Source organism: Mytilus galloprovincialis, chromosome 10 (genome assembly GCF_965363235.1).
Source record: "Mytilus galloprovincialis chromosome 10, xbMytGall1.hap1.1, whole genome shotgun sequence".
NCBI classification, from domain to species: Eukaryota; Metazoa; Mollusca; class Bivalvia; order Mytilida; family Mytilidae; genus Mytilus; species Mytilus galloprovincialis.
In genome coordinates this window covers 76,202,121-76,228,323 of record NC_134847.1, presented here as the reverse complement: position 1 = coordinate 76,228,323, position 26,203 = coordinate 76,202,121, and the positions used below count along the sequence as shown (strand labels likewise).

The following is a 26,203-nucleotide window of genomic DNA, read 5'->3' as shown; positions in this document are numbered from 1 at the left end:
GAGCGAACGGACCTGATATCGGTTCCACTGAAAATGCTATAGATATATAATCAAAGATCTCAAGTAAAAATGACCGCCCAGTCTAATTTTCTAGACATTAATTATATATTCACCTGTGCAGTGCAATTAAAATTTTGTAAACTGCAAACTGCAACAACACAACCTTGACATAGAAATGTTATTTATCATGACAAACTAAGATATATCTTTAAAAAAACAACATACTCAGATTAAGATATAAATAGCCGATTCTAACAAAAATATTTGGTGATATTATTGTCCAATCAACACTCAACTTCTATTATCATCCGACATTTTGATATTTTACATGTTTCGAACATCTGTGTACAGTTGTAAGTGAATTTAAGAAAGAAAGAAAATAGAAAAAAGGATTTCATTGCGATTAGAAAAATAAGCTGTTATGTTAACATGTAATAAATACGCGTAATAAGGAAATGTTCCGAAGAATATTGGTTCTTCAGCAATGGAGGTCATAATCCTCCATTTCTGTATATTTTGTCCTCCCTAAAGAAGACTTCTTTGAGCTGACGAAAAGTACACTGAGTGATTTCACGTTAACATTTGTTTGCTAAAATCTTCGAATTCATCAATTGAATATATTATCAAGGAGAATGTTGAATTTCAACAACAGTATGGCCTATGGCTATACACTTGTGGAACTGCTTGACCTTTGCTCTGGCTTCCTGAACAAAAGGCAAATTAAAACATTTATAATTAAAAATAACTCTTATCATGCTTATAGTTATAAAAATAATCTGTATATAGTTATAAGAATTTCTGATAATATCAATGAAATATCTTCCAATCTAAGTTTATAATGATGTGACCATATCAGTGTATTAAATCTGTAATCTGTTACTTCAAATTTATTATAATCACATTCATTTCATCACATGTAGACTATCGTGTAGTCATCTGTTCTCTATAGCAATGCACATGGTTAAAATAAAAGTAGTTAGCGAAATCACACATGTTTTCTATTTGTAGGTATTTCAAGGACAGAATAAACATGATAAAAACTCGCTTCATTATAGTTAGCATTGATTTCAACATTTCAAGTTTTCAGACTTTTTAAGGTTACACGCCATTATTCCGACAGCCCATGGTTCCGACAGCCCATTGGTCCGACAACCCATTAGTCCGATAACCCAATATTCCAACAACCCATTGCTCCGACAGCCCATTTATCCGGCAACCCATTAGTCTGACACTTTTCAAGTATCAGGATATAGGGGTAAAATAAAATGTGTATGTCTGTATAATTACGTATATGTTACAACATATTTAAAAAAAAATTACTCCTTATATATATATTACATAATCAGAATATTTTCTACATACTCAATTTGAAATCTGTATATAGAATAGAACAGAATATAATATTTCATTTTCAAATTACAGGGTCTATAAAGAGCATATAAATCAAGAACAAGTGAAAGTGCGAGCTACTGCTCACTTCAATGATACCCCGCCCTAATATTTTGGTAAACAGGAAGTTGTTGAGTGATGAATCTGAAAAAGCATCACACGTTATTGATGTCTTCAATATCCCTGTAATTTAGTTTACGAGAAAGATGCAACGAAAATATTCATGGGACGAACAACTGAACTGAGGGACGGACTGATGGATGGACGGACATGGCTAAAACAGCATACCCCCACTTTTTTTCGATGCAGCAATATATTGATATGGTCAACATTTAGGCATTACAATTCTAGCACAATATAATTATTTTTATATCACCATGCATAAGCCTCAGTCTGAATCGGAGCCAAAACAAAAGTGAAAAAACAACTATCCCATTGCTATCAAATAGCAGTATCAAGACCTGTTCTACAAGAAAAGCGAACTAACAATAAAATCATAATTTTCTCCCATAATAGTAAAGTTTTCTTGTGTTAACATCAAAACAAATCTCGAAGATTTATCATGTTTATCTAACTTTTCATAGTTCTGACAAGTGCTAAAAAATCCTTCAAATTATTATGAAGTAAGCATTTGATTGAAAAATAAAGCTCAACCTCAACTTTATCAGCTGTACAATTCAAACAGTACCGCTTAGACCTTACAATACGATATTTTGAGTATCTGGTATTTTTCAATTCCTAATGTGAGCACTATTCTTGATTAGCATATTCACTGTCTTTTCTTGAAATCAATGATATCTAACAATCTTTAAATGAAAAACAAGTGTCAAGTTTGCTTTTGTCAGTGTTCATTGTTTGAAACTTTTTTTAATATTTAACCAAAACACATAATGTTCTAAGTTTTTGATTAAAATAAGTTAATTGAATTCTTTTTGTAGATATTCAATGTGGAAAAAACATGTATTGACCATAAAAAAAAATAAAACTGTTTATTACACTTGTCATGCTTGTAGGCATCACATATAGTATTCCATCTTTCAATCCTACTAGTGTATGAACATTTTAACATTGATAAGTTAATCGCAAAATAAGGAAATCTACCAAGGTCTGACATCACAGCTATACGAATTACAATTAGTGTAATAATTTTCTCGCCTTTTGTTATATATATAATATACAGAAATCATTTTATATGTATTCAGTACTATTTACAGAATTAAAAAAAAACAACGGATACACAAAACTATTTTTATTTGTTTTAGTTGGATAGACTCCAAATTCCGTAAAAAATATACACACTATACAGAATTTAAATTACGTGTGTATATGCACAATGATGCAGAATTCGAATTACGTTAAACAGGGAATTATTTGTACAGATTTTCATCAAACTATTCAAACCAATTCGGCCGGGTCAGCATATGATTTACTTTAAAAATACAGAAACTATTCTGTATATCTGATGTTGTCTGACTCCAATATGGTCAAATCCAACTGGCACTGTAAGGATTAGATGGACAACCAATGAATAGTAGACAAACCAAGAGTAAGTCCAGGAGAAGGGGAAATCATTGGACAAAGACACAATCGAGACAAAAATGTCACACATTGTCTTAAATTTATACATGTACATGATTTTTTATTTATAAAAAAAAGATGTGGTATCATTGTCAATGAGAAAACTCTCCACAAGAGACCAAAATGACACAGAAATCAACAACTATAGGTCATAATATTTGTTATTGGCTTTGAACTAAAACTTTCAATAACTGCCAATACTCTTAAATTATAAGAAATGACTGTAATATTTTTTCTGTCTATTTGAAATAACATAAAAAATTCAGTGCACACTGTTAAATAACCTGCTACGTGTGTTATTCAGTGTGCACCAAATTTTTTATGTTATTTCTTCATAGACAGAAAAAATATTACAGTCATTCCTTAAATATGTATAAATTGAATTTGCAAAAAATCAAAAAAAAAAAGAACATGTAAAAGTTAGATAAAAACAAAAACTGTATATGAAAATCGTCATTAATACATACACATATACGTACGGTATAATACTATTTTTTAACATTTTAAGGGATAACAAAACAGATGCAAGATGCCACCAAAAACACCAAGGCGTGCAACAGCTAATCGGAGGCAACCATCTAAATCAGAGGACAACTCTGAACAATATGGAATGGAATCTAGAACCAGAAATTCAGGAAGAAAAATATCTGGTAATTTATCTTCTAAGGACTGTGATAATAATGAAGAAAATATCACTCATCAGCTACCAAAGTGTGGCATTAAAAGGAAGACTGTGGAAACTATAAATGAAAAAAATGATAGGAAGAGTATAAAAATGGAATGCCCAGAGAAAGAAGAGAATGATTTCACACCTCGTAGGAGTTCACGTGGTGTTATACCTAATAGAAAGTTTAAGGACATGGAAGTGGACTTCACACCGGGTAGAAAACAAAGTAAGAACTACAAGAACATTGCTAGCATTATCCATTGTTATCATGATTATTGAAGCAATATAAAGAATATATGGGTGGAATCAGAAAAAATGAAGCAAAAGTGTGACAAGGGGGGTCCAATTTCAAACTTAATATTTTGTATTTCTTTTTGTCTTGCCCTATTACCAATACTTTAAATTTTATAATTCCAAAGTTTCAGGCCGAACGAAACAGACACATTGAATAATCTTAAATTTTAATAGCATACATCTCAAAAATATTTAACAGAAACCATACTACTTAAAAACAAGTTTGGTAATAAAACAGTCAAGAAAACATTGCTCAGACCTTTTCCAAATGAAAGTCAATATAAAAAGGAAAATTTTAAAACCAAAATTTCCATCTTTTCTGCTAAATCATATAATAACAATCAAATTGAATAGCTTAATTTGAAAAAAATAATAGTAACTAGTGATTGAAGTTTTTGCCAATAAAAAGAATCTTAATATATTTCAGTTACAATAGTAAACTTTGAAAGCCCTGAGATTTTGTGATCATTTGCAAAAAACAAAATGTCATTTCATTGTACCGTTGTAATGTAATTGTATGTAGAAAAAGCCTTCTATCTTCAGTATTTTGTCACACTCCTGACATATTTTATAAAGATTGAAAAATGCTTTAAACTTTCACAAAAAATCATTAAACACATTGCTATATCATTGATTTCAATTTCTGATATCTTTACCCATAGAACAGGACTTTCTTTTTAGGACCATTTAAAAAAAAACACAAAGAGAGGCACCCCAAAATGTCAGGAGTGTGACAACTGTCTTTAAACATCTACCAAAGAATACAAAGGACTTAAATGTTTTATTTTTTTTATTTTTCAGAAGTGGCTATTCCAAAGAGAAGAAAAAAAATCATTACCACAGTGATATGTTTATATCATAGATGTGGGAGTGCATTATATATGTCAGGAGTGTGACGCTTTTTTAAGGCATTTTCTGTCAATTCATAATTTCACAAGAACAAGTTCCACAAGTTTCTTTGTGTAAGAAATGTTAAAACCAAGTAATATTCATATCATTTACCTCTTAAATGTGTTATTTATCATGATTGTTTTGGCACAATCAGTTTTAATTAGTCATTTTTCTATTTTTTGTGCACTGAGTAATGCAAATTTATCAAAGGAAATTAGTGTGTACAACTATAATATCATATAGGAAAGTGAGGAAATGAATTTTGTACAAAATAGAACAATTATTTTGATTTAAAATGGTATATTTAAAGATGTTTCAAGGATTAACCATTCAGATGTAATTCGTCACACTCCTGACATGAATTTAACAATTTAAGAAAAATATGAAAATTAGCTTTATTTTTAGGACAGATAATTGAAAGACAGCTAGTAAAATGAAGAAACTTTTGGTAAACCTTCCATTCCTTAAAACATCTACCAGATTTGCTGAAATAAGCAGGGCAAAATTTTCTAGAAGAAATGATTCAAAGAAAGAGACTTCGAATGAGAGAACTCGCAAATACTGGCTGAATCTGAAATTAAAAATTGATCAGCGGAAGTTGGACCATCTTAAAATAAAAACCTATAAAACCAAGCTAACAAAAAAAAGCTTAAAGAAAGAAGAACTTCAAATTCCAAATTTTATAAACAATATAAAGAAAAACAAAGGCAGTGGCAGAGAAACAGTAGAAAAAAAGGAAGAAAGATAAAAAAGAAGTTGGGTTGAATAAAGACTTAGAATCGAACAAAAACAGCTCAAAAATTAAAATGAGAACAGATCTGTGACTGTGTCAGATTCCAGATCTACAGTGAGAAAACCTGCACAACAAACAAGAAAACAATTGCCACAAAACAAAAATGCTTATAAATGATCCCTTCTAGAAGGCCCTTCTGGGTGTAGCATTTTTTATGATGTGTTTCAAAGAACTCGTCCAAGCATTTGGGTTTTGTGGCAGTTGTTTTCTTGTGTTGTGCAGGTTTTCTCACTGTAGATCTGGAATCTGACACAGTTACAGATCTGTTCTCATTTGAATTTTTGAGCTGTTTTTGTTCGATTCTAAGTCCTTATTCAACCCAACTTCTTTTTTATCTTTCTTCCTTTTTTTCTACTGTTTTTCTGCTACTGCCTTTGTTTTTCTTTATATTGTTTATCAAATTTGGAATTCAAAGTTCTTCTTTCTTTAAGCCTTTTTTTGTTAGCATGGTTTTGTAGTTTTTTATTTTGTTTAAGATTGTCCAACTTCCTCTGATAATTTTTTAATTTTATATTCAGCCAATATTTGCGGGTTTTCTCTTTCCAAGTCTCTTTCTTTGAATCATTTCTTCCAGATAATTTTGCCTGGCTTATGTCAGCAAGTCTAGTGAATGTTTTAAGGAATGGAAGATTTACCAAAAGTTTCTAAATTACTAGCTGTCTTTCAACTATCTGTCCTAAAAATAAAGCTAATTTTCATATTTTTCTTAAATTGTTAAATTCATGTCAGGAGTGTGACGAATTACATCTGAATGGTTAATCCTTGAAACATCTTTAAATATACCATTTAAATTCAAAATGATTGTTCTATTTTGTACAAAATTCATTTCCTCACTTTCCTATATGATTTTATAGTTGTACACACTTATTTCCTTTGATAAATTTGCATTACTGTGCACAAAAAATAGAAAAATGACTAATTAAAACTTATTGTGTCAAAACAATCATGATAAATAACACATTTAAGAGGTAAATGATAGGAATATAACTTTGTTTTAACATTTCTAACACAAAGAAACCTGTTGAACTTGTCCTTGTGAAATTATGAATTGACAGAAAATGCCTTAAAAAAAGCGTCACACTCCTGACATATATAATGCACTCCCACATCTATGATATAAACATATCACAGTTGTAATAAATTTTTTTCTTCTCTTTGGAATAGCCACTACTGAAAAATAAAGAAGAAGAACATATTTAAGTCCTATGTATTCTTTGGTACATGTTTAAAGACAGTTGTCACACTCCTGACATTTTTGGGTGCTTGTATAGAAGTTAATCCAATATGTGAATTATGCACCTCAGGATGTCTGTATAGCCTTTTATGGATAGCTTATACATGTATACAATAAATACTTACCAGTTTTACACACAAATACTCCTTTAAAATACAACCATAACACTTTAATTTAGAAATTATCAAATTTTGCCAATATTAATTTTTGGTACATACCTTTTCACAATGTATATTTATTTACATAATATTTGTGCAATGATAACACCAATCTATAATCTACAAAACCTAGTATTGAAGAATGATTATAAACCATCTTCATATACATGCATTCATCATAATAATTTTTACTCAACATGTAAATTATTAAAAAAAAATCCTGTCACACAAAAAGCGTCACACTCCTGACAAATTTGACATGTTTTTTTAATAAAACTTTTGGCTGGTACAAGATATCTAAATGAAATTTGGCTGCAAGTTAGCTGGTATTGAACTTGTTGGTTTGACATTTAATTTACTTTCCTAAATATAATGGGGGAAACAATATGCCCCAATATGTTAAAATCTTCATTTTTTCTGATTCCACCCATATAATGATTAATCAGGCATTTTTTAGTCCTGTGGTCAAAAGTATCTAATGGGTCGATCCATGTAAAATGTATGTACTAAAAAAAACCACCAAGAATTCAGAAACTGATGATTTTTCTTAGGACATTAGAGTGAATCCAGAAATAAACAAAAAGGGTTTATGTATGTCCCAGTCATTTATACATGTATACTGATAAGATGAAACTATGATTAAATGGTATGTAATAGAATTTATCAGTTTACTTTCATCATATTTATAGTTTATAAACCATTGATTTAATGCAGTCTGGTTTTCTAAATCTTCTGACTGTAAAACTGACGCCAATCATATTTTATTAATTGTGAAGAAACTGGAAAAAAGAAATCAATTAGTGTTGGGTCGTTGTTCTCCTCTTATATTTATGCGTTTCCGTCAGTTTTAGTTTGTTACCCCGATTTTGTTTTTTGTCCATGGATTTATGAGTTTGAACAGCGGTATACTACTGTTGCCTTTATTTACATATTATTATGACATATATGTATTAACTATCATTGAGTCTTTTTATGCCCTGGTTGAGATTAAGGTAGACTTTAGTTATTGTTCTAATGATGTCCACATAAACATGATAAATATGATATTTGAAGGAAAAATTAGCCTTGTAATCTAAACATGTATTGTATCATGTATATTTGTTTATGTTGCAGCGATTTTGAAATATGTTTTTGTATCAAGTTTTAAGTGTAAGGCTTTCTATGACACTTCATCCATGAACCTTTTACATGTTTAAAAACATGGATTTTGTGTAAAAAAAAAATGATGTGACATACAATTCATGGTTTTAAATGTTTATCGGTAAGTTATTAATTTGTCTGTTGGAGCACTTTGTCCAGGGAATGAACAAATTTAAATTTAACTTATACATTGGTTGACATTACAAATAAAACATGTGCATATTGTATTACAATGTATTGATCATGAAACCTTTTCATCTTCACTCAAATTTTCTTTTTAGATTTAAAAACAGAAAAGGCAGAAGTACAGAAAAAAGACACAAGAAAAGTGCAAGCAAAAACAAAAAAGTATGTATTATTATTCATGTAGTATATTGTACATGTTGTATGGAACAAAAACATGAACTTTATTTATAACTTAGTTTGAACTGATAACCTTTCTTTTGCTGGCTATTGTGTTCTTAACTTTTAAACCACACAGTCTGGGGTAACACTTGTACATTAAGTTTTATATTCCATTGGTGGCCTTCAGATGTTTTCTGGTCTTTGGTCGTGTTGTTGTCTTTTTGACACATTCTCCATTTCCATTCACAATTTTATTTTATTTACAAGTAAATATGAATAAGTAGATGTAATATGAGTGTCAATGAGAGAACTCACCATCCAAGTCACAATGTGTAAAAATTTAACCATAAGAGGTCAAAGTATAGCTTTTGAGGTAGAGTTATCTCCCTTAGTTATTCCCTTTTCCCTTCTATGAAGTATACTGGTAAGTAAGATAGGAGGCTATTTTTGAATGACTATCACAGTTACTTTACATCTAGATTTATTTCAGTAGTTTTAAATTGCTGATTATGAATAAAAATACTTGTGTTACAGTAAATGTTTGGAACAGCATAAGGGGAGATAATTTAGACCTTGAAAAGAAAATCTGACAAATTTAATTAATCAAGTAAATATGACCTACATTTAAAAGTATATGCAAATATATGCTTTGTGATATTATGTCCTATATTTTCATGGTAATTCTGGTTAACTTTTTCTATTTTTTACTTTTACTTTAGTGAGAAAATACAAACTTTGAGTGCAAAGAATAAAGATATAGCTGTATTATCTCTTCTGCCAGCAGTGAGTGAAGCTGCAAGAGGTGTTTTAAGGGAACAGGGTGTGTAAGCTGCAAGGGGTATTTTAAGGGTTATTGTGATGAACTCAAGTGCTCTAGGAGGGGGAAAACAAAAATAATGAGAGCAAATGTATCTTTTTTAGACTCACACCTGCCACAAGTAGAAACAATAGCACAGCTGATGTGAAACCAAAAAAGGAGCCAGTAATAGCCTCTGCTGTATCTATAGAAGAAATTAAAGATGATGCAATAGTTGAAGATGACAGTGCACATGATTATAATAAAGTTATAGTCGCTAACACCATAAACACAGCAGATACACCGAGAGGTAGATATCATGATAATATACTGTGAAAGAACTTTTATTCGTGGGGTACCAATTTTCGTGGTTTTCGTGGATGACTTTATCCACGAATTTAAGTGTCCAACGAAATAAAACAACCATTGTCCAAATCAAGACATGGAAAGATCCCCATCGGTAGGTTTGACCACTAATATGATCTAGAGAATATATTGAGTACGCCAAATCTAAGAATACTTTAATGGCAGTCACAGAACTACAATCGCATGCAGGATTATACCCATTTCATCTTTAATAATCTAAACTGTACAACTTTTGATCCTTTAATTCTCATAAAAAAATATTTTTTATCGATGAAAGTCAGATTTCCGGTATTGATATGCTAGTATGATAAAGTGTTCATTTTATATCCTCATTTGAATTATTTGATTATTCAAGATACGTTTATAGCATTTGTTTATGTTACTATTTTCAATAGGTGACATGTTTATGGCCTAATTAACACCTTTGATGGTCTTTAATCCGTTGATCACTTTATCATGGGTTAATAAGTGTTATCACTACGATTTACACGGGTCAATGTTTACTTTGCAATTTCCTTCAATCCAGACTATATGTAACCTTTGTTTCTAAAGGCTTTAATTTTTCATTTTTTTTTTTATAGAATACTAAAATCCACGAATTTAAAAACCCACGAACATGTAAATATTGCTCAATCCACGAAAATTGATACCCACGAATTAAAGTACTTTCACAGTATTGGATATTTTTTTGGCAGATGCAAATAATTTTGCCATATATGCTTACAAAATCTTATGATTGTGTGGTTTAGGGAATATTTATCGTTGAATTTATTTTATCTATTAAATACTATAGTATATGTAATGGAGATAAAAACTAGACGATAAAAGTATCCCCACTAGAAGAACATCAAATCATACTTACAACTTAAAAAATCATGTAAATTTGGAAAAAGCAGAAGTTGTGGAAAGAGCCTCCAATATGTATTGAGCTTTTTCTTATACTAGAGGTCAATAAGCATAGCACCCATAGTGCACCTTTAATTATTTTTATTTAGTAATGTACAGTAGATTTTCCTCTATTAAAACTACAAGACTTACAATCTACACCAGTTCCAAACATGTTTGCATAAAAGAAGACCTTTTTCATAAACAAATTTTAAAACAGTTCACAAATAAAAACTTATCATACAAGTTATCATCATGTTATAATTAAAAGAATACTTTGACAACTTTGGTTTATTCTTCTATGAATGCAAATATAAAAAAAGAAGATGAAGTATGATTGCCAATGAGACAAGTCTTCATAAGAGACCAAATGACACAGAAATTAACAACTGTAGGTCACTATACAGACTTCAACTATGAGCAAATCCCATACCACAGAGTCGGCTTTAAAAGGCCCTGAAACGACAAATGTAAAACAATTCAAATGAAAAAACTAACAGCCTAATTAATGCACAGAAAAATGAACAAAAACAAATAAGTAACACAGCGGCAATTGACAATCACTGAATTATATTCTCTTGACTTGAAACAGGCACATACATACAGAATGTGGCGGGGTTAAACATGTCAGCATGATCCCAACCCTCCCTCTAACCTGGGACAGTGGTATAACAGTACAACATAAGAACAGACCATAAAAATCAGTTGAAAAAGGCTTAAGGAGGCTCGAGGGTATAAAAAATTCAGAAAAAAAATCAAACATTTGTTTTTCATTACAAATTTTATTTATTTCCTTTTGTAGTTGTTACTTTATCATATGGTACAAAAATCATTCAAAACAATCAATTCGTTTTGGCCCGAGATGACTTTCAAAATGTATACATCATTGAAAAAGTTCCAAATTATCTCCCTTTGGTGGAAAAATGCCATTTTTTGGCTCTAAAATTGAAATATCTTTTTCAACTCATCGGTGACCTATCTTTTTTAATATAATTTTCATATAAGCTGTACTTAAACTAAATTATTGTAAAATTTTAGCGATTTCTGTAATAAATTTCTTTTTTTTCTTTCGATATTACCTTTATTATTATACCCCCGCTTTAAAAAAGGGGGGGTATACTGTTTTACCTCTGTCTGTCCGTCCGTCCGTCCGTCAGTCCGTCCATCAGTCCGTCAGTCCGTCCGTCAGTCAGTCCGTCCCATGAAACTTTCGTCACATTTTTCTCAGGAACTACACATCCACCCTTTCTGTAATTTGGTATCAACATTTATATATGTCAGCCATACCGTGTGATGCGTTTTCAGATTCATCACTTGACAACTTCCTGTTTACCGAACACTTGTCTGATTTTACACATGATAGCCAAGTTGAAAATTTTCGTCACATTTTTCTCAGGAACTACAATACAAGGATTTCTGAAATTTGGTTTCAGGATTTATATAAGTCAGCTATACCGTGTGATGCGTTTTCAGATTCATCACTCGACAACTTCCTGTTTACCGAACACTTGCATATTTTTACACTATTAATATTATCCACTTGCGGCGGGGGTATCATCAGTGAGCAGTAGCTCGCAGTTTCACTTGTTTCTCCTATTACTTCAACAGAAAAAAAAACGCCTTTACACAAATGTATGCTTCTTTCGAAGGCAGATTGTGAGCGCAAATGAACGGTGACCCTATTTTTTTATTTTATTTTTCTATTAACTATAAGATAAAGTTCATTTATAGAAAAATATAGAGAAATCCTATATAAATGATTTAGACCCGCGAACCCCCTTAATAACTAATCAGATGGATACAAATAGATATACATCTAACAAAAACACATAGACTTACTTTTCTTGTATAAATTTAGGTATTTAATTTTTCAGATGAAGAAATGAAAGATTTTCCAAGTATCAAGATTGTAAAGTTCAATTCTGAAAATAAAATAGAAATCTCAGATTTCAACCCTAGCATCAGTAGTAACTCTTTAGAAAATTTAAACAATGATGAAGACCAACAAGATTTTTCAATTATTCGAGAAGAGGACCTTGAAAAAATAACATCAGAGCTCCTTGAACTTGCTCAAAATGCTGAACAAGAACACCATGACCTGCAACAGATATTCAAAGATTCCGAGCATGTGAGTCAGCCAGGTTTCACAGTAACGGAAATGAAGATCGTTGAGGTGCAGCCAGAAATTGAAAAGAAGATAGAAGAAGAAACAAATAATGAAGGTTCTCTTCTGTCAAGTTCTGTTTACAATGTACAGACTAACAAAGACATTGGAAATTTTAACACTGACGCTTTGTCAAAAATTAATTCTGTACAAAAGTTTGAATGCAATTCTTTTTCTTTGTCTCAACCTGTTGAATGTTTTGAAAAACCAATGGAAACACACGTCATGGTTGAAAATATAATGCAAAAACAATTAGATACAACAATTTCAGAACCAATTGAAGAAAAAGATGATCATAGTCATGTTGTAGAAGATAGAGAGAATGATATGGCTGAAATGGCAGAAAACAGAGAAGTGGAAAGCCCTTGTGATGAAAATTCCAAATTGCCTAAAGATCAATCTGATGCAGATGGTGAGATTCATTTAGCTGTAAAGAATGCTCTATTGGAGATGACAGATAAGTCAGCTGATAGTGAAGAGAATGAAATAAGTGAAACCAGTCAGGAAGAAACAGCAAAGAGCGAACCATCAGAATCTGTTTCCTCCTCAGGAACACAGACAGCAAGAGAAGTCATCAAGTTACCTGCTCTCAATCCCAAGTCTCGTCTGGGACCAGTCAAACCCATCACAGAAGATATTGAGCAGCCGTTGAAAATAGATGAGTCCGGGAATCCAGTGAAAACTACAAACCCAACAAAACAAGAATTCATTATTGTTCATGTACCTGATGGACAAATGATAAAGAGGACTTCTGTCAGGGTCGCTAAACCAGAGGTATATTATCATACATTTGATATCATTACCTAACTAAATCTTGTGATTGATTTCTTTAAGCTACTGTTGTGGGAAAAATATTGCGGCAAATTTTTCAATCAGGATATTTTCTTATATAGCAAAGTTAGGAAATCACAAAAAGATAGATCACATGAAGTCAGCTAGAAAGGGCTAATTGTTGAAAAAAAAATAACATGGAAATGATTAATTTTAAACTACTCAAACAACATATACTTTAATAAAAATTTGTAGAAAAAAATCTAATTGAAAGCTTTATTTAAACTATTATAGCATACTTTAATCAATGTTCTTAGTAATGCATTGTATTTGAAGTTTTTATTTTACTAAAAATGTGTATTCAATGCTTTTGGTGATATCTCTTTCATTTATTCATGTTATTTTTAGCTCACCTGGCCTAAAAGGCCAAGTGAGCTTTTCTCATCACTTGGCGTCCGTCGTCCGTCATCGTCGTCCGTCGTCGTTAACTTTTACAAAAATCTTCTCCTCTGAAACTAATGGGCCAAATTTAATCAAACTTAGCCACAATCATCATTGGGGTATCTAGTTTAAAAAATGTGTGGCGTGACGCGGCCAACCAACCAAGATGGCCGCCATGGCTAAAAATAGAACATAGGGTAAAAGGTAGATTTTGGCTTATAACTCTGAAACCGAAGCATTTAGAGCTAATCTGACATGGTTAATTTGTTTATTAAGTCAAGATCTAGCTGCCCTGAAATTTTCAGACAAATTGGACAATCGGTTGTTGGGTTACTGTCCCTGAATTGGCAATTTTAAGGAAATTTTGCAGTTTTTGGTTAATTTCTTGAATATTATTATAGATAGAGATAAACTGTAAACAGCAATAATAATCAGCAAAGTAAGATCTACAAATAAGTCAACATGACCAAAATGGTCAGTTGACCTCTTAAGGAGTAATTGCCCTTTTTAGTCATTTTTTACCAATTTTTCCTAAATTTTTGTAATCTCTTACAAAAATCTTCTCCTATGAAACTACTGGACCAAATTTAATCAAACTTAGCCACAATCATCATAGGGGTATCTAGTCTAAAAAATGTGTGGCGTGACCCGACCAACCAACCAAGATGGCTGCCATGGATAAAAATAGAACATAGGGGTAAAATGTAGATTTTGGCTTATAACTCTGAAACCAAAGCATTTAGAGCAAATCTGACATGGGGTTAAGTTGTTTATCAAGTCAAGATCTAGCTGCCCTGAAATTTTCAGACAAATTGGACAATCGGTTGTTGGGTTGCTGTCCCTGAATTGGCAATTTTAAGGAAATTTTGCAGTTTTTGGTTAATATCTTGAATATTATCAGGGCTTTCCATTGAAGCCGGTAGCCGGCGGAAATCCGCCGTTTGCGGTGGCTTCAAGTGCCGGCTACTTCACTGACAAAAATATAAATTCAAAAAGAAAATAATATCTTTTTCAAATGTTTACAGGCAGTCGAGAGACGTATTTTCGCAAAGTCGCGGTCACGATAAACAAGGATGAAAATTGGGCTAAATATAGATCACATGAATTCAGGTCACTGATTGGTTGTCTATTGAAAGTCAGAATGCATCGTTTCTTTTCAAAGATAACAAGAGAGACGTTCCGGTGGTCATTGAATGATAACAATAGAGACGTTCCGAGGTTCATTAACGCGTTGGCTTTTTTTACTTTTAAAACGTGAAGACAATCATATAGGATGACTATCTTATGTTATGGAATAATATCAGTCAGATTAAAGAAAGTGTTGTAGATCATATTGTTCAGAATCTGGAAAACAGTATCTTTTGAAGTTCATTTTTCAAAGCCCACGTGGTGTTCAGGTCAAAAACGAAAGTAGAATATTGTCGACTCGACCTCAAATAAATAACATTTCCAAATGATTTATGTATCCGACTTATTGAACAGTTTACAAAAAAAGAGAAAATCAGAGGATATATCAATTTTCTGTCAATGCTTATAAAAAATAATTGTATAATTTTAGTTACGCGTACCAGTCTTTAGAGAGAAAAGGGGGGTCATTTGTTTACAAATTCACGTAGTTCTGCAAAATAAATCGATCAAGATTTTTAACAAACCGGATTATTATATAAATAAATCTCTTTTAAAAGTAAATGAATTTTAAGCATAAATAAATGAAAATAAAAAACTATAACATAAAAAAAAAAAATTCTTTGAGATTTTTTTTTTTTCTTTAATTTCATACATAAAAAATGGTCATTTGAAAGATGAAATTAGGTGCCAGGAGATTGCGAGAATGCAGGATTTTGCTCTATTTATGGCAGAGCTTCTGGGGGCCTTGAGCGGCCCCCAGACCCCCTGCCGTAAGGCACCAAGCTTACAGCTTGGTGGACGTCCGGCTTCGCCGAACGCATGTTACAGCCGCCTATAATTTTAATTCAGCCTTCTACTTCAATTTCAATGGAAAGCCCTGTATTATTGTAGATAGAGATAAACTGTAAACAGCAATAATGTTCAGCAAAGTAAGATCTACAAATAAATCAACATGACAAAAATGGTCAGTTGACCCCTTAAGGAGTTATTACAGCCCTCTACAGTCAATTTTTAACAATTTTCATAAATTTTGTAAATTTTTGTAAATTTTTAACAAAATATTTTCCTCTGTAACTAATGGGCCAAGTTCATTAAAGATGAAGATAATTGTAAGTAGCAAGAATGTTCAGTAAAGTAGGATCTACAAACACATCACCATCACCAAAACAAAATTTTGTCATTAATCCATCTGTGTCTTTTGTTGAATATGCACATAGACCAAGGTGAGCGACACATCTAGTTGAAAATCCAAAAGGTTTTGTACATCCTCTGAAAACAAATGTTATCCAAAATGGAGTTTCTTCTTTCTAAAAAAGTTAAAAAGTGTTATATCTTTATAAACTAAATGTAAAAATATAAGATAACGGGTAACAGGAGTTACTATTAATATGATACAATACTATAAACCCCACCATACAATAAAAACTGACTGTTGTGAGAAAATACAGATCCTGTGTACACACTTCAACTACAAAGATCTGACAATACTCAATTATGCTTTGAGGGGCATCGGTGGCCATGTGGTCTGAGTAGTCCAACAGCTGTATCACTAGCCAGTCAACACTGAGGTTTTCAGTTCGAATCCTGCATGGGGCAGGTGCACTCGACTCTGGATTGTCATTTTTCTTACCGAAAGTCAGTTGTCTTCTTCAGGACTGTGGCTTCCTCTCCGTCAATAAAACTAACCGCCAGGTAATAGCACAATAGTGTTGAAAGTGGCGATAAACAATAACCAATCCATCTGTTATGCTCTGTTCTTATAATCGTAATCAACTAATTAAATTTCTACTTACAAATCTTGGAAGTAATGTTTCAAATTCATTGTTACAAGTAAAGGATCCTGAAAAGATCTTCAGAACGAAAAATTACAACATGGCGTTGTCAGATATTTGATTGAAGTGTGAAATATACTTGTGCTACTAGTATTTTGGTTACTTATATTCTTCTCTACATACTTTCAGGATTGTATTCCCTTCAATCTGGATGATGATGGACAATACCATTGTGGTGTATGTGATTACCAAACAAATAAAAAGGTCAACGTCCTCAAACATCGGAGGAAACATGTTGGTAAGTAAATGGAAGTGTCCATAATTTATGTTGTTAGGTTGCTGTCTTATTGATGGTTACTCCACATCTCTTTATTCATATAAAGATGGTGAGTGTAAACAATGACTAACATGTTGGACGAATGTAAACAATGACTAACATGTTGGACGAATGTAAACAATGACTAACATGTTGGACGAATGTAAACAATGACTAACATGTTGGACGAATGTAAAATTTATTTTATATGCTCTCCCCGTTGTATTGCTTTGTATTGGCTTTCAATAAACAAAACCTTTAATGTGAATGTTATTCATCCTTGGAATATATAAAGATAAGAGATGTAGTTTGTTTTCCATTGAGACAACTCTCCACCATTAAATGATGTAGAAGTTAACAACTATTGGTTACCATACAGCCAGTGCCAGCCTTCAACAATGAGCTGCTCAGTAAGCTATAAAAGCCCCGAAATGACAAATATAAAACCATTCAAACGAGAAGCCAATGTCTTGATTTATGTACAAAACAGTAAACTAAAACAGATATGTTTTTTCTGCTCTTTGAGATGCTTATTATGTTATTACCAACTAAGTAGTGATGGCAACTATAAAACTTAAGATCTGAGAAGTCAGGAAGTCAGTAAAAAAAACTTAGTTTAGGAAGAGTGGAAAAAACTACTTGATAGTTGCTTCTCTAATAATATATTCTGTAGTATGGTATTCCTTATCTCTTATCTCTATGTTAAATCAGAAGTTAAGATTTGCAGGAAATAAAAAAATAAATCAAGAATGAACATAATAATTTTTAATTTTCAATACTTATCTAGTGTGCAAAACTTGTATGAAGCTGTTGTGTAGAAAATGGTTAATTTAATATACACACTTGGAACAATAGATGAAAATTGTGTGTTTTACCTCATGGTAATTCTTTATTTCCACAGATGACAAACCACACTGTTGTCCCTACTGTAAATACAGAACATCTACTAGTAGTAACCTGAAGAGACACATCAGTATTCACCAGGACATTAGAAGTTTTAGATGTCATTTGTGTAATGCCACCTTCAGACAGAAAATTCATTTGGAGAGACACATACGTTACAGACATGAGGTAAAGTATTTCTGTTGGTAATTTTTATCAATTTGTATATTAGCAATGTCTCATATAAGTTTGAAAATCATTTGCCATTACATAACCTAAAAGACTATGGATAATTTCATTTTTCGTATCCCAAAATAGAAATAATGTCACATCATTGGATAAATGTGGTTCATAACACTACAGGGAGATAACTCTGTAAAAATCAACTGAACATTTAATTACATTCTATTGTTAAAGGGAAACTTCGCAAAAAAATCAAAAATTGATATTATGTTCATTTTGTATAAAAATGCTCAAATTCATAGATATTAAAGTTTTATTCCGCTAGATAAGCGATCACCATCGATTTTAAATTTAGAGTATCAATTCTCTGTGTTCGGCCATTTTGTCTTCTTTCTCGATTAATAACAACGATATGTCTATAAACCACAAAGGAACAAAACGACAGTAACCGATGTAGTCGTAATTGCGTGTCGATATCTTGTCACTCGTACGGTTGTTTTATCCGACTAACTAACTTGATACGGAAAATATTCTTATTTTTTTTAATTACCATGGTCTGTTGTTTTTAAACTGTTAAAATTGGAATTAGGTAAAAAGTCAAAGTTGAAATCATAAATAAGTGTTCCGTGAAAATTGTTTTCGAAAATCTAATTTGTTCATAATTCTTTAAAGTAATAAACTTTTTTCAAATAAATTCTGATCTTCCCTCATCTGATCACCAGCATGGCTAAAGGTATTACTTCCAAAGGTATTGTGAGGGGTGTGAGGTGACACGTCCAGGTATTCAAGCGATTTCCTGTTGGGCTTGCAAGTTCATGCATCGTTTCACTTCTGCAGGTATTGATCAGTGTACACGGCCGATAACTTATAACTTTCCATTTTGAACTATCAGATGTATAATAATTATACAAGTCTGTCTTACTTGTCATTACTAAACTCATACGCTTGTTTATAAATAACATTTCTGGTGTAAAGAATATTATTCATAAAAATATAAATAATACCCAAAAAAATAAGATTTGATGAAATTAAAATCTATTTAAATATTTTTTCCAAGGGTGAATTTGGGAAAATGTAATATACTCGTTGTCAATAGTGAAGGACAGAGTGGAACATACCAGAAATATTGATTTAAAAAATGAACGCACTTGTCAACGATTCGTTTATACGACTGGGTAGAAAGTTACGGAACTATAGCGCAATTTAAAATATATACATGTATACATTGAACATAAGAAAAAAATATATATTTTAAATAAATTGGGGTAAAAGTTTTGTAAATAGACTAGTCCACGTATGCCAACAGTATGTAATCATCGAATGTCGATAGACTATTGTATACCAAAAGAAGAAGAAGAAGAGAACCAATTTGATTTAAATACAGGTCGATGTATAACTTGCTTTGGTTCATCGAAGTTGTGGACATAGTAAAATCACAGATTTATATTTCAATAAGATTGTTCTCGAACAAAGGAAGGAATTCGTCATCACAATTGTTATATATGCCACTGGACGGACACTAATTATAAAAATAAATTGCTTGTCCGCTAAATATGGGTATTCTTGTCAGATAAAAGACTTTTAGTTATATTAAAAAAATAGGGAAATATGACATTAAATTGGTTCTGTCGTTAAAAAGATGTGTGTCTAAGGTGAACGCCACAAGAACCCTGCAATACTAGTACGAGAGTATAGCATGTAAACATTCCTTCTCAATAATATGGTTGTATTGGAAATCTTTTCATACAGATTGACAACTCATGGTCTGATATGCATGCAATATTTGCCCATAGTTCTTTCTACCATCATCATCTTATTCTTTAATATTGCTGTTAACATCGATGGTTCACACCCAAACAAAATGGGAGTGATGTACCTTCAGAGCTTCTCCGTATTATAACTTGTGAATCTTAATATATAGACGAAATTTCGGTATTGAAATGAATCTACATCTCACAAACAGGATGTTTAAATAACGATTTTGAGTAATCCCTAACGAACCAATATAAACGTATGGCAAGATATAACCATGATTGAAGGAATTTAGTTTTTGTCAGACGCAAGAACTCATCACTATCATAAACGTATACGTATATATGCATGCAGTTTCAAATATCAAGAACAAGCGGTCGATGTCGATAGTCCGTTTTCTAACTGTTCAGAGTTAGACATGTCACTTGTTCATTCTTGGAAGCCTTCATATTCCCCGTCCAACGATTGGAACTCTTTCTGGTTGTGTTGACTATATATGCTTGTATGGTTATTCTGTCGTTTATCTGTACAACTGGTTGCATTTCCTCTCCTTTCCCAACAAACAAACTAACGAAACGCTACTAGTCTGCTTTCTCTGGAGCTCATCCTCAATGGCGCTTATACGTCAGGAAACTTACATGTATACTAATAATGATTGTTTCAAGAACAACGATGTAGGGACGAACTATTCTAATTTCGTCAATATCAGTTATGCATGACTAAAATATAAGTTTTATTACAACAACTGTATTTGGTCACGAATGTATGTTAACTAATTAATGTGTTTTTATAGACTAGCTCAAATCCTCATCCAAATAATATAATCTATATGTATGAATGAATACTTTATTGCTATAGCAACGAAAAACATATTTACAACATGACAAATAATAAACAGCAGAGATCAATACATATAAATCATTACAAGAAAGCAAATAACATTAAGTAACAATATGTGATCTGATTGACCACGCAGATTTAATGTAGTTACACAATCTTTTAATATGTAAAACAGACTTTAATTTAAATAGATACTGTAATTTAGAAAGGTTTGGCCAAGAACAATAGAATTTTGGCAAATATATAGGCCTAATTGATCTATAGGCAGGTAATAATCGTTTCCTACCACACCGAGATTTAATACCAAGCGGTAGACATATTTTAGGTACTAATTAAGTAATTAAATGAACAATATTATTGATAACAATAATTAATCATTAATGTGCAAAGATTAAAAAACAACAGTAGTTTTTCTTTATTTGTACGTATTATATTCTGCTTCGGTAGAGTTATCTTCAAATAGTTTCAGATATTAATTAATACATGGGTTTCAAAAGTCTAAATGTAAGTATTCTCGTACATTTTTTTGCCTAATAAAGACAATCAAAATGCTTTGGTAAAGATATTTCTAATTTCTAAGTTCCCCTTTTTTATGAGACATTAATCAAGGACAAGAGGTGTATATCATTTCATTCTGACACATGAATTAAGTTTCCCGTCATTAACCGAAAATTGTTTATTTCTTAGTAAATTAATTTATTTGAATTCAAATAAATAATAGCACCAAATATAATTAAATAATTCCACGGCGATCTATTTTCATTTGTCACCAACTTGAATATGTATTTTAAATGTGTGTATTAAATGCTCCCTTGTTTTGTAATCCACTGATCCGAATAGACAGTCACACCTGGCAAGGTGTGCCCTAGAGGCGTGGTTAACATGATACCGAAGTGCAAATAACAATTTACCTTTCAACAAGCCATCTACGAGTTTTGCCACAGAATCGTGAATACACACATCGTATAAACCTAGTCATAGCAGAGACAGTAAAAGGTCAATAAGAGTACACCAACATATTGTCTTTACAGATTATTGTACTTTAATTTGTTCACCTTATCAGTCCGAAAATGCATTAATTAAAAATAAATTTATAACATTTTGTGTTGTCTAAAAAATTAATTTGAATATATACATTTAACATAGAAAATTTATCTCATGAATATGTACAATTGCACGTCTGTGCGTTTTATCTTCTTATTATCGGCTGGTTATTAGATAAAGCAGAAGTCATCGACGCGCTTACAATTACGTTAAAATATGATTAAAAACCAAGACTTTTAATGATTGTATTTTAAATCCCGGCATGCAAAAACCAGGAGAAAACGTCACGACCTACAGGAAGTTGTTAATATTTTTTCATTGATTATTGAATTTCTCCTTTATTACTGCAATTATAGCGATAAAACTTTGTGAATATATATATTATGTCATAATGAACATATTTAAACCATAAGTAAAAAATCGCGAATTTTCCCTTTAAAGAAATATTAAAATTAGTGTTGGGCAAACTGCTATATTTCCAATGAAATTTTTCTGTTTAAGTGTGAAGTTTATAGTTTTTTATTTTTTTTTATATCTTATTTTATTTTTACTTCTTAATTTATAACATTTGGAGGGATTTTGACCAATTTTGATATGCACTTTTGAAAATATCACTTAAAATGAAAATTGCATTGTAAGCATTTTCACTACTGTGGGATATTTATGAAACTTTAAATCGTGATTGTGATTGAACAGATGCTATTATATGCCTTCCCCTCACTGAAAACTTAAACCTTGTATACATATTAGTTTAGTGCCTAAGTCAAAGAATTGCTAAATAAGAAACAAGGTATATATTTTTCATTTAAAAAGTAAAGGGATTGTAAAAAAAATAAACAGAAAACAATCTATGACTTGATATTTCAAATCTTAAACATTATACATTGTTGTTACAATAGTATATACATGTATGGGTTCCTTATTGTTGGTGGCAAACTCTTTTTTGATGGATTTTGTGGATAAAATTGAACCACAAATTAGATATTCAACAACAAGAACAATAGGCCAATTTTCTTGAAGTTTGTATGCAAAACTTGATTAAGTAAGAAATCAGTATCGACAAAAATTCAGTTAATGATAACCACTAAAGTGAATGAATATAAAGCAATTTAAAGGCCACCTGTCTATTGGAGCATCCATTTACTTCAATAGGGGAAACTTTTTTCTCCACACAAAACCCATTTTTGGACAATATCAATCAAATTATTTTTTCTAAATTGAACACCATAAGGTATGGGAAAAATTGGATTCAGAATATATTTTTTGTCATTTGCTTGACCAGAATATTTCTCCATTAAATTGGGGATCAGAATATTTTTTTAGAAAAAAAACATAACCCCCTTCCCCCCTTGAACATGTTGAAGTTAAATTGTTGTTTCCTTATGAGACCAGATTTTTTTTATTTAACAGTTTGAATTTCATACAAAGTAGCAGCTGCCAAAGATTTGTTTTTTATTTTATTGAATTTGTTTCACTTTATGATTTACAGGAAAAGAGAGTAAAGTGTCCTTTGTGTGATTATGTTTGTGCCAATGAAAACCCAGACCTCAAAGTTCATATGAAGAGACGTCATCTCCCACAAGATGGCGAGGATGGCTCATATCAAGCTTTTAAATGTGAGGAGTGTGGTATGGTAACATTAAACAAGAAAGACTTCAAACAACACATGAAATTTCACCGATCGGGTCCTGAGCTCAAGCTTTTCTGTGATTTCTGTAGTTTTGTAACAGACTGTGAAAGTCGTCTTAGACGTCACAGTTACATTCATTCTAAAGAAAGACCATACAAATGTGGAATGTGTGACTATCGGGGTTCACAAAAAGAACATGTGATCAGACACATGAGATCTCAGCACAATATAGAAATTGAAAGAAAAAATCGTAAAGGTGATGATGATGAGGATGATTCACTGTCTGGATCAATAGATTCAAGGGACGAGCCGCAGGAAATGAAAATAGTTCAGACGGAACAAAAAACAGAGAAGCACGACTATTCTAGTCAAGAGAAAATATTTGCCTGTAACCATTGCTCAATGAAGTTTTCTAAATTGTTAAATTTGTATAAACATTTACATGCTCAGCACAAAGAAATTCTGCCGGAACCAACTGGTAATGAGTTTCTTTGTGTTGTTTGTGATTTTAAGACAACAACAAAGAAAAATTTACTGGTGCATATGAGAAAGCACAATCAAATTGATCAGATTCCCCCTTCACATGTGTACTCATGTGTACTGTGTAACTACATTAACCCAAAACGTAGAAATTTGTTCCAACATATGAAAAAGAAACACGGAATTGAAATTGTAATGAAAGATGATGGGTCTACTAGTTGTTTTGTCACAGACGGAAATATTGTCTCGTCTAAATGTGATGAAGCTGTACAAAACATTCTAACTATCGGAGATATGGTGACGACAGAAACAGAGGAACAAGAATTACAGATTGTTACAGAAGATTTAGATAAAGATGGAATGCAAGTTCAAAATGTTATTAGTTTTGATGACCTTGCTTATGCTGTTTCACATCCGCAACCTCATAATCGTAATCTGATCGTGGTCGAACCGAATAATCCTCTCGTTCAAGAACATGAAGCTGCGGAGGCAATAGAAGGACTCCAGGCATTGGCAGAACAACCTGGAATTGTAAGTAACCAGGAAGTCATGACAGAACAGCAGCTAATCACAGCCGATGTGGTGGAAAATATCAAAACTGAAAATGAAACTGAAGTTGTTACTTTGGAAACTAATGATGATCAGAATGATAATGTGGAGAAAACAGAGGGTGAAGATGGATTACAACTATCTGCTGATGAAGTGATGCATCTCTCGGCTGGAGACTTTGTGGAAATAAATGGAGAAATGTATAAAGTGGAAATAAGAGAAGATCCTGGAACTACTACAGAAACTGTTACTGACACATCATGATTGAAAAAAAATATTTTTGAGAAAACTTTAAAATGCCTCAAAGTTATCATACATGTAAATTCCAAATCAATTGAAATTTTACCATTCCATATACAGAGTGTTTAGTTTCCATTTCTCATATCAGGTTTTATAAAAGGAAAAATTTGGATTGCAATGTTTAATTTCAGCAAATCATTAAAATCAATACATTTAAAACAAGAATGTGTCCTCAGTACACGAATGCCCCACTCACACTTTCATTTTCTATGTTCAGTGGACCGTGACATTGGGATAAAAACTCTAATTTGACATTAAAATTAGAAAGATCATATCATAGGGAACATGTGTACTAAGTTTGAAGTTGATTGGACTTCAACTTCATCAAAAACTACCTTGACCAAAAACTTTAACCTGAAGCGGGACAGACGGACGGACGGACGGATGAACAGACGAACGGACGCACAGACCAGAAAACATAATGCCCCTCTACTATCGTAGGTGGGGCATAACAATTACCTTAAGCAAATTTCTTCCTCTGACATTATAAGGGACAAAAATTTGTGATATTCTCCTAATCATGATGATAGACAAATTTAAGAATTGATTTGATGAATTACTAATTTAATTTTAGATGTTCCCCGTCTTCTGATTGACTGATAGGGTTTTAACTATCAGCTCATGGACATAATTTTGTTACGTTACTGTGACATCATCAACGTTTTTCATTATTTACTCCTGCTTTAAATGGAATTATAAAAAAATGACTATCATATTTTTTCTATCTTTTTGAAATAACATAAAAAATGTAGTGAACACTTTAAAATAACCTGTTATGCGGGTTATTCAGTGAGCGTAACATACTTTTATGTTGTTCAAAAATAGTACACTGTTCCAGTATTTAGAAGGATCAATCAAATTGGTTTAACATACCAATAGACAATTATAGGGCTATTTCTTTAATTTATGTAGACATTTAATGATAAATTAGTAAGCCATTTGAACAGTTTTCTTGATGAATCAAGTTACAATGCAATTTGTTAGTATTTAAGGGAGATAATTCATTGCTTTTTTCATTGAAAAAACTGGCATTCTTGTTACTTTTAGATATTTTAAATAGATTTAAATCTGGTGGACTGTATTCTCTTGCGGAAAAGTTTAGTTGCAATTCATCTTTAATACTTTTCATTCTCATTTGAAAGGGCTGGGCAATCATTTATTAAACAATATTTCAGTGAGTAGGTGCAATTTTGGACCATATTGGGCCTTGCATCTTAAATTATAATGAATTAATTTACATTGTTACAGATTGAGTAAAATGTTACATAGTATATGTTACAAGTGGTAAACTATTTTTTTACATATGTTGCCTTATTCCACCCGAGTAATAGACAGCATTATTGTTGAGTTATCTTGAGAAAACTGTTGACATTGTTATCCTAATTTTATTCTTGAATAAATATGTATTCACATGG

The 26,203-nt window shown here is 31.7% G+C and overlaps 1 protein-coding gene and 1 long non-coding RNA gene across 3 annotated transcripts; both read left to right on the top strand.

Annotated features, from left to right (window-relative positions):
• Positions 1-209: 209 nt before the first annotated feature.
• LOC143048411 (uncharacterized) lies at positions 210-26,203 on the top strand. Of its 2 annotated transcripts, none has more exons than XM_076222091.1 (8): positions 210-353; positions 3,476-3,860; positions 8,426-8,492; positions 9,411-9,595; positions 12,411-13,474; positions 17,002-17,110; positions 18,030-18,199; positions 23,319-26,203. In XM_076222091.1, exons 2-8 carry the CDS (start codon positions 3,497-3,499, stop codon positions 24,750-24,752), a joined length of 3,393 nt encoding a protein of 1,130 aa, XP_076078206.1. In that variant the 5' UTR covers positions 210-353; positions 3,476-3,496; the 3' UTR covers positions 24,753-26,203. The 2 variants fall into 2 exon arrangements, with proteins under 2 accessions (XP_076078206.1, XP_076078207.1); XM_076222092.1 differs by lacking the exon at positions 210-353 and adding an exon at positions 571-715.
• LOC143049352 (uncharacterized) lies at positions 19,985-21,887 on the top strand. Its single transcript, XR_012970191.1, has 2 exons — positions 19,985-20,776; positions 21,054-21,887. It is a non-coding gene; the product is annotated as an uncharacterized LOC143049352 (long non-coding RNA).